At 55.3% G+C, this 10,350-nt stretch overlaps 1 protein-coding gene across 3 annotated transcripts in view; it reads left to right on the plus strand.

Moving 5' to 3' along the window:
- Window positions 1–8,928, plus strand: part of LOC135561528 (small integral membrane protein 14-like) — a 17,508-nt gene extending 8,580 nt beyond the window's left edge. For 2 of the 3 annotated variants that reach the window (XM_065003228.1, XM_065003230.1), the window contains exons 3-5: window positions 1,105–1,153; window positions 1,287–1,444; window positions 8,773–8,928. In XM_065003228.1, coding sequence (XP_064859300.1) covers window positions 1,105–1,153; window positions 1,287–1,444; window positions 8,773–8,811 — 246 coding nt within the window. In that variant the 3' untranslated portion in view covers window positions 8,812–8,928. Of the gene's footprint in view, window positions 1–1,104; window positions 1,154–1,286; window positions 1,449–8,772 lie in introns of all 3 variants that reach the window. The other variant, XM_065003229.1, reaches the window with a different exon arrangement.
- Window positions 8,929–10,350: the final 1,422 nt, after the last annotated feature.

A 10,350-nucleotide genomic window follows, 5' to 3' on the forward strand; every position in this document is an offset into this window, starting at 1 on the left:
AGTTCCTCTGTCCAGTCTCAACAGTGAAGAGGACACTCCGGGATGCTGGCCTTCTAGGCAGAGTTCCTCTGTCCAGTCTCAACAGTGAAGAGGAGACTCCGGGATGCTGGCCTTCTAGGCAGAGTTCCTCTGTCCAGTCTCAACGTCAACAGTGAAGAGGAGACTCCAGGATGCTGGCCTTCTAGGCAGAGTTCCTCTGTCCAGTCTCAACGTCAACAGTGAAGAGGAGACTCCGGATGCTGGCCTTCTAGGCAGAGTTCCTCTGTCCAGTCTCAACAGTGAAGAGGAGACTCCGGGATGCTGGCCTTCTAGGCAGAGTTCCTCTGTCCAGTCTCAACAGTGAAGAGGAGACTCCGGGATGCTGGCCTTCTAGGCAGAGTTCCTCTGTCCAGTGTCTGTGTTCTTTTCCTCATACCTCATAGTCACAATACCCCATAGTGACATCACAATACCTCATAGTGACATCACAATACCCCATAGTGACATCACAATACCCCATAGTGACATCACAATACCCCATAGTGACATCACAATACCCCATAGTGACATCACAATACCCCATAGTGACATCACAATACCCCACAACATTAGTGTCTGTGTTCTTTTCCCATCTTAATCTTTTATTTTATTATGGCCAGTCTGAGATATGGCTTTTTAGTTGAAACTCTGTCTAGAAGGCCAAGCATCCCGGAGGTCTAGTTTTGTGTTCGTTGAAGAGGGCGAGAGCTGCTAGACTACTTCCATTATCTCATAGGAATTGAATGATTCATTGAAAACCACAAGATCCGTCTCTCTCTGTCTGTCTGCCTGTCTGTCTGTCTCTCTGTCTGCCTGTCTGTCTCTCTGCCTGTCTGCCAGCCTGTCTGTCTCTCTGCCCGCCTGTCTGCCTCTCTCTGTCTGTCTCTCTGCCTGTCTGTCAGCCTGTCTGTCTGTCTCTCTGTCTGCCTGCCTGTCTGTCTGTCCTACTCTCTGTCTGTCTGCCTCTCTCTATCTGTTTGTCTGGTCTAATAAGGACAGAACCAACACGATCTGTAAACTCATGTTCTCCCCCCTCCCCCCTCTCCCTCTCCCCCCCTCTCTGTCTCCCCCCTCTCTCTCCACCAGCTACGTCAGTCTCAGTCCTACTGTACAGACACAGAGTGTCCTCAGGACTGTATGTATTCTTCACCACACACTGACCCACATTTAAGCCTTGTACTGATCTGAAACAACACTTCCATTGGAGATACACACTTTGTTTTTCAGTTTGGTTATTAACGGGACTGTCTTTCTCTGTGGCCCTCCAGTACCAGGACCCAGTGGCTCAGTAGGAGGTGGAGACCTGACTGTCCCCGTGGTTCTGATGGGCTGGATGGTTCTGGTTCTGCTCCTCTTCCTCCTCAGACCCAACAGCCTCAGAGGATCCCCAGCGCCGCCTGCCGGCAAACCTACTGGACCTCACAGTGTAGGTATGGAGGGAGGAGGAGGGATAGAGGGAACCTACTGGACCTCACAGTGTAGGTATGGAGGGAGGAGGAGGAGGGAACCTACTGGACCTCACAGTGTAGGTATGGAGGGAGGAGGAGGGATAGAGGGAACCTACTGGACCTCACAGTGTAGGTATGGAGGGAGGAGGAGGGATAGAGGGAACCTACTGGACCTCACAGTGTAGGTATGGAGGGAGGAGGAGGGATAGAGGGAACCTACTGGACCTCACAGTGTAGGTATGGAGGGAGGAGGAGGGATAGAGGGAACCTACTGGACCTCACAGTGTAGGTATGGAGGGAGGAGGAGGGAACCTACTGGACCTCACAGTGTAGGTATGGAGGGAGGAGGAGGGATAGAGGGAACCTACTGGACCTCACAGTGTAGGTATGGAGGGAGGAGGAGGGATAGAGGGAACCTACTGGACCTCACAGTGTAGGTATGGAGGGAGGAGGAGGGATAGAGGGAACCTACTGGACCTCACAGTGTAGGTATGGAGGGAGGAGGAGGAGGGAACCTACTGGACCTCACAGTGTAGGTATGGAGGGAGGAGGAGGGATAGAGGGAACCTACTGGACCTCACAGTGTAGGTATGGAGGGAGGAGGAGGGATAGAGGGAACCTACTGGACCTCACAGTGTAGGTATGGAGGGAGGAGGAGGGAACCTACTGGACCCCCACAGTGTAACCTACTGGACCTCACAGTGTAGGTATGGAGGGAGGAGGAGGAGGGAACCTACTGGACCTCACAGTGTAGGTATGGAGGGAACCTATTGGACCCCACAGTGTAGGTATGGAGGGAGGAGGAGGGATAGAACCTACTGGACCTCACAGTGTAGGTATGGAACCTACCTGGACCTCACAGTGTAGGTATGGAGGGAGGGAGGGAGGAGGAGGGAACCTACTGGACCTCACAGTGTAGGTATGGAGGGAGGAGGAGGGATAGAGGAACCTACTGGACCTCACAGTGTAGGTATGGAGGGAGGAGGAGGGAACCTACTGGACCTCACAGTGTAGGTATGGAGGGAGGGACCTACTGGACCCCACAGTGTGGGTATGGAGGAGGAGGAGGGATAGGAGGGAACCTACTGGACCTCACAGTGTAGGTATGGAGGGAGGAGGAGGGAACCTACTGGACCTCACAGTGTAGGTATGGAGGGAGGAGGAGGGATAGAGGGAACCTACTGGACCTCACAGTGTAGGTATGGAGGGAGGAGGAGGGAACCTACTGGACCTCACAGTGTAGGTATGGAGGGAGGAGGAGGGAACCTACTGGACCTCACAGTGTAGGTATGGAGGGAGGGGGAGGAGGGAACCTACTGGACCCCACAGTGTAGGTATGGAGGGAGGAGGAGGAACCTACTGGACCCACAGTGTAGGTATGGAGGGAGGAGGAGGGAACCTACTGGACCCCACAGTGTAGGTATGGAGGGAGGGGATAGAGGGAACCTACTGGACCTCACAGTGTAGGTATGGAGGGAGGAGGAGGGAACCTACTGGACCTCACAGTGTAGGTATGGAGGGAGGAGGAGGGAACCTACTGGACCTCACAGTGTAGGTATGGAGGGAGGAGGAGGGAACCTACTGGACCTCACAGTGTAGGTATGGAGGGAGGAGGAGGGATAGGGAACCTACTGGACCTCACAGTGTAGGTATGGAGGGAGGAGGAGGGAACCTGGACCTGTGTAGGTATGGAGGGAGGAGGAGGGATGGAGAGGGAACCTACTGGACCTCACAGTGTAGGTATGGAGGGAGGAGGAGGAACCTACTGGACCTCACAGTGTAGGTATGGAGGGAGGAGGAGGGAACCTACTGGACCCCACAGTGTAGGTATGGAGGGAGGAGGAGGGAACCTACTGGACCTCACAGTGTAGGTATGGAGGGAGGAGGAGGGATAGAGGGAACCTACTGGACCCCACAGTGTAGGTATAGATGGAGGATGAGGGAACCTACTGGACCCTACAGTGTAGGTATGGAGGGAGGAGGAGGGATAGAGGGAACCTACTGGACCTCACAGTGTAGGTATGGAGGGAGGAGGAGGGATAGAGGGAACCTACTGGACCTCACAGTGTAGGTATGGAGGGAGGAGGAGGGAACCTACTGGACCTCACAGTGTAGGTATGGAGGGAGGAGGAGGGAACCTACTGGACCTCACAGTGTAGGTATGGAGGGAGGAGGAGGGATAGAGGGAACCTACTGGACCTCACAGTGTAGGTATGGAGGGAACCTATTGGACCCCACAGTGTAGGTATGGAGGGAGGAGGAGGGAACCTACTGGACCCCACAGTGTAGGTATGGAGGGAGGACGAGGGAACCTACTGGACCCCACAGTGTAGGTATGGAGGGAGGAGGAGGAGAACCTACTGGACCTCACAGTGTAGGTATGGAGGGAGGAGGAGGGAACCTACTGGACCCCACAGTGTAGGTATGGAGGGAGGAGGAGGGATAAACCTACTGGACCTCACAGTGTAGGTATGGAGGGAGGAGGAGGGAACCTACTGGACCTCACAGTGTAGGTATGGAGGGAGGAGGGAGGGAACCTACTGGACCTCACAGTGTAGGTATGGAGGGAACCTACTGGACCCCACAGTGTAGGTATGGAGGACCTACTGGACCCCACAGTGTAGGTATGGAGGGAGGAGGAGGGATAGAGGGAACCTACTGGACCCCACAGTGTAGGTATGGAGGGAGGAGGAGGGAACCTACTGGACCCCACAGTGTAGGTATGGAGGGAGGAGGAGGGAACCTACTGGACCTCACAGTGTAGGTATGGAGGGAGGAGGAGGGATAGAGGGAACCTACTGGACCCACAGTGTAGGTATGGAGGGAGGAGGAGGGAACCTACTGGACCTCACAGTGTAGGTATGGAGGGAGGAGGAGGGAACCTAACTGGACCCCACAGTGTAGGTATGGAGGGAGGATGAGGGAACCTACTGGACCCCACAGTGTAGGTATGGAGGGAGGAGGAGGGATAGAACCTACTGGACCTCACAGTGTAGGTATGGAGGGAGGAGGAGGGATGAGGGAACCTACTGGACCTCACAGTGTAGGTATGGAGGGAACCTACTGGAGGAGGATAGGGGGGAACCTACTGGACCTCACAGTGTAGGTATGGAGGGAGGAGGAGGGAACCTACTGGACCTCACAGTGTAGGTATGGAGGGAGGAGGAGGGAACCTACTGGACCTCACAGTGTAGGTATGGAGGAGGAGGAACCTACTGGACCTCACAGTGTAGGTATGGAGGGAGGAGGAGGGAACCTACTGGACCCCACAGTGTAGGTATGGAGAGGGAGGAGGAGGGAACCTACTGGACCCCACAGTGTAGGTATGGAGGGAGGAGGAGGGAACCTACTGGACCTCACAGTGTAGGTATGGAGGGAGGAGGAGGGAACCTACTGGACCTCACAGTGTAGGTATGGAGGGGAGGAGGGACCTACTGGACCCCACAGTGTAGGTATGGAGGAGGAACCTACTGGACCTCACAGTGTAGGTATGGAGGGAGGAGGAGGGATAGAGGGAACCTACTGGACCCCACAGTGTAGGTATGGAGGGAGGAGGAGGGAACCTACTGGACCTCACAGTGTAGGTATGGAGGGAGGAGGAGGGAACCTACTGGACCCCACAGTGTAGGTATGGAGGAACCTACTGGACCCCACAGTGTAGGTATGGAGGGAACCTACTGGACCCCACAGTGTAGGTATGGAGGGAGGGAGGAGGGAACCTACTGGACCTCACAGTGTAGGTATGGAGGGAGGAGGAGGGAACCTATTGGACCCCACAGTGTAGGTATGGAGGGAGGAGGAGGGAACCTACTGGACCTCACAGTGTAGGTATGGAGGGAGGAGGAGGGATAGAGGGAACCTACTGGACCTCACAGTGTAGGTATGGAGGGAGGAGGAGAACCTACTGGACCCCACAGTGTAGGTATGGATGGAGGGATAGGAGGAGGAACCTACTGGACCTCACAGTGTAGGTATGGAGGGAGGAGGAGGAACCTAGAGGGAACCTACTGGACCTCACAGTGTAGGTATGGAGGGAGGAGGAGGAACCTACTGGACCTCACAGTGTAGGTATGGAGGGAGGAGGAGGGAACCTACTGGACCCCACAGTGTAGGTATGGAGGGAGGAGGAGGAGGGAACCTACTGGACCTCACAGTGTAGGTATGGAGGGAGGAGGAGGGAAACCTACTGGACCTCACAGTGTAGGTATGGAGGGAGGAGGAGGGAACCTACTGGACCTCACAGTGTAGGTATGGAGGTACTGGACCTCACAGGAGGGAGGGAGGAACCTACTGGACCCCACAGTGTAGGTATGGAGGGAGGGAACCTATTGGACCCCACAGTGTAGGTATGGAGGAAACCTATTGGACCCACAGTGTAGTATGGGGAGGGAACCTATTGGACCCCACAGTGTAGGTATGGAGGAACCTATTGGACCCACAGTGTAGGTATGGAGGGAGGAGGAGGACCTCACAGATAGAGGGAACCTATTGGACCTCACAGTGTAGGTATGGAGGGAGGAGGAGGGATAGAGGGAACCTACTGGACCTCACAGTGTAGGTATGGAGGGAGGAGGAGGGAACCTACTGGACCTCACAGTGTAGGTATGGAGGGAGGAGGAGGGAACCTACTGGACCCACAGTGTAGGTATGGAGGGAGGAGGAGGGATAGGAGGGGGTGGAGAAGAGGAGGGGTGGATGGAGAAGAGGAGGGTGGATGGAGGAGAGGAGGAACCTACTGGACCTCACAGTGTAGGTATGGAGGAACCTACTGGACCTCACAGTGTAGGTATGGAGGGAGGAGGAGGATAGGGAACCTACTGGACCTCACAGTGTAGGTATGGAGGGAGGAGGAGGGAACCTACTGGACCTCACAGTGTAGGTATGGAGGGAGGAGGAGGGAACCTATTGGACCCCACAGTGTAGGTATGGAGGGAGGAGGAGGGATAGAGGGAACCTACTGGACCTCACAGTGTAGGTATGGAGGGAGGAGGAGGGAACCTACTGGACCTCACAGTGTAGGTATGGAGGGAGGAGGAGGGAACCTACTGGACCCCACAGTGTAGGTATGGAGGGAGGAGGAGGGATAGAGGGGGTGGAGAAGAGGAGGGTGGATGGAGAAGAGGAGGGTGGATGGAGAAGAGGAGGGAACCTACTGGACCTCACAGTGTAGGTATGGAGGGAACCTACTGGACCTCACAGTGTAGGTATGGAGGGAGGAGGAGGGATAGAGGGAACCTACTGGACCTCACAGTGTAGGTATGGAGGGAGGAGGAGGGAACCTACTGGACCTCACAGTGTAGGTATGGAGGGAGGAGGAGGGATAGAGGGAACCTATTGGACCCCACAGTGTAGGTATGGAGGGAGGAGGAGGGATAGAGGGAACCTACTGGACCTCACAGTGTAGGTATGGAGGGAACCTATTGGACCCCACAGTCTAGGTATGGAGGGAGGAGGAGGGAACCTATTGGACCCACAATGTAGGTATGGAGGGGAGGAGGAGGGATAGAGGGAGGGTGGATAGAGAAGAGGGGGGGAGAAGAGGGTGGATGGAGAAGAGGAGGGTGGATGGAGGAGAGGAGGGTGGATGGAGGAGGGAGGTGGATGGAAGAGGAGGAGGGTGGATAGAGGAGAAGAGGAGGGTGGATAGAGGAGAAGAGGAGGGTGGATGGAGAAGAGGAGGGTGGATAGAGGAGAGGAGGGTGGATGGAGGAGAAGAGGGTGGATGGAGAAGAGGAGGGTGGATGAAGGAGGAGGGAGGGAGGAGGGTGGATGGAGGTAGAGGAGGGTGGATGGAGAAGAGGATGGTGGATGGAGGAGAGGAGGGTGGATAGAGGGAGAGGAGGGTGGATGGAGGAGAGGAGGGATGGATGGATGGAGAAGAGGGAGGGTGGATGGAGGAGAAGAGGAGGGTGGATGGAGAAGAGGAGGGGATAGAGGAGAGGGACCTCACAGGTGGATGGAGAAGAGGGGGATAGAGGAGAGGAGGTGGATGGAGGGAGGAGGAGGGTGGATGGAGAATGAGAGGGGGATAGAGGAGAGGAGGGTGGATGGAGGAGAAGAGGAGGTGGATGGAGGGAGAGGAGGGATGGATGGAGGAGATGGAGGGTGGATGGAGAAGGAGGGTGGATGGAGGGAGGAGGGAGGAGGGTGGATGGAGGAGAAGAGGAGGGTGGATAGAGGAGAAGAGGAGGGTGGATAGAGGAGGAGAGGAGGGGAACCTGGATAGAGGAGGAGGAGGAGGGGAGGGTGGATAGAGGTAGGAGAGGAGGGTGGATCAGAGAAGAGGAGGGTGGATGGAAGAAAGAGGAGGTGGATGGAGAACCTATTGGAGGGTGGATGGAGGAGGAGGGGATGGAGGAGAGTGTGGATGGAGGAGGAGAGGAGGGTGGATCACAGGAGGAGAAGAGGAGGGTGGATAGAGACGAGGAGGGTGGATGGAGGAGAGGAGGGTGGATGGAGGATGGAGAGGAGGGTGGATAGAGAACCTAGGACCTCACAGGTGGATGGAGGGAAGAGGAGGGTGGATGGAGGAGAGGAGAGGGTGGATAGAGGAGAGGAGGGTGGATAGAGTGAGAGGAGGGTGGATGAAGGAGGAGAGGAGGGTGGATGGAGGAGAAGAGGAGGGTGGATAGAGGAGAGGAGGGTGGATGGAGGGAGGAGGGTGGATGGAGGAGGAGAGGAGGGTGGATGGAGGAGAAGAGGAGGGTGGATAGAGGATGGAGAGGAGGGTGGATCAGAGGTATGGAGAGGGTGGATAGAGGAGGAGAGGAGGGTGGATAGATGGAGGAGAGGAGGGTGGATAGAGGAGGAGAGGAGGAGTGGATGGAAGAGAAGAGGAGGGTGGATAGAGGGAGGGAGGAGGAGGATGGAGAAGAGGAGGTGGATGGAGGGAGAGGAGGGTGGATGTGTAGGAGGAGAGGAGGGTGGATGGAGGAGAAGAGGAGGGTGGATAGAGGGAGGAGAGGAGGGTGGATGGAGGAGGAGGAGGGTGGATGGAGGAAGAGGAGGGTGGATAGAGGAACCTATTGGAGGGTGGATGGAGAAGAGGAGGGTGGATGGAGAGGAGGGAGGGTGGGTATAGAGAGGAGGGTGGATGGAGGAGAGGAGGGTGGATAGAGAAGAGGAGGGTGGATGGAGGAGAAGAGGAGGGTGGATGGAGGAGGAGGGGAGGGTGGATGGAGGAGAAGAGGAGGGTGGATAGAGAAGAGGAGGGTGGATGGAGGAGAGGAGGGTGGATAGAGGAGAGGAGGGTGGATGGAGGGATGGTTTTGATATGGTTGTATGTATTTGTTCTCCTGTTTAACAGAGTCGTGACCAGGATCCCCCAGCTCCACCAGTGGACTAGCAGCAGAACCAGACGGAACAGAACCGGAGAGAACCAGACGTTCTACTGGACAACCCAACATCTCCTCTAGACGTTCTACTGGACAACCCAACATCTCCTCTAGACGTTCTACTGGACAACCCAACATCTCCTCTAGACGTTCTACTGGACAACCCAACATCTCCACCAGACGTTCTACTGGACAACCCAACATCTCCACCAGACGTTCTACTGGACAACCCAACATCTCCACCAGACGTTCTACTGGACAACCCAACACCTCCACCAGACGTTCTACTGGACAACCCAACATCTCCACCAGACGTTCTACTGGACAACCCAACACCTCCACCAGACGTTCTACTGGACAACCCAACATCTCCACCAGACGTTCTGCTGGACAACCCAACACCTCCTCTAGACGTTCTACTGGACAACCCAACATCTCCTCTAGACGTTCTACTGGACAACCCAACATCTCCACCAGACGTTCTACTGGACAACCCAACATCTCCACCAGACGTTCTACTGGACAACCCAACATCTCCTCTAGACGTTCTACTGGACAACCCAACATCTCCACCAGACGTTCTACTGGACAACCCAACACCTCCACCAGACGTTCTACTGGACAACCCAACACCTCCACCAGACGTTCTACTGGACAACCCAACATCTCCTCTAGACGTTCTACTGGACAACCCAACATCTCCTCTAGACGTTCTGGATGGACAACCCAACATCTCCACCAGACGTTCTACTGGACAACCCAACATCTCCTCCGGACGTTCTACTGGACAACCCAACATCTCCACCGGACGTTCTACTGGACAACCCAACATCTCCACCAGACGTTCTACTGGACAACCCAACATCTCCACCAGACGTTCTACTGGACAACCCAACATCTCCTCTAGACGTTCAGGCTGGACAACCCAACATCTCCTCTAGACGTTCTACTGGACAACCCAACATCTCCACCAGATGTTCTACTGGACAACCCAACATCTCCACCAGACGTTCTACTGGACAACCCAACATCTCCTCTAGACGTTCTACTGGACAACCCAACATCTCCTCTAGGCGTTCTACTGGACAACCCAACATCTCCACCAGACGTTCTACTGGACAACCAACATCTCCACCAGACGTTCTGCTGGACAACCCAACACCTCCTCTAGACGTTCTACTGGACAACCCAACATCTCCTCTAGACGTTCTACTGGACAACCCAACATCTCCACCAGACGTTCTACTGGACAAATCCAACATCTCCACCAAATGTTCGGCCCGTTCTCTACGTTGGTACCCCGAACCCAACAGCTTACTGCGACCTCCGACCCCTGTACATCACAATGCATTTCCTGTTTAGTGCACTACTTTAGACCAGAGCCCTATGGGGGTAGTGCACTACTTTAGACCAGAGCCCTATGGGTAGTGCACTACTTTAGACCAGAGCCCTATGGGGTAGTGCACTACTTTAGACCAGAGCCCTATGGGGTAGGGCACTACTTTAGACCAGAGCCCTATGGGGTAGTGCACTACTTTAGACCAGAGCCT

This window comes from Oncorhynchus nerka, linkage group LG18 (genome assembly GCF_034236695.1).
Source record: "Oncorhynchus nerka isolate Pitt River linkage group LG18, Oner_Uvic_2.0, whole genome shotgun sequence".
Classification (NCBI taxonomy): domain Eukaryota; kingdom Metazoa; phylum Chordata; class Actinopteri; order Salmoniformes; family Salmonidae; genus Oncorhynchus; species Oncorhynchus nerka.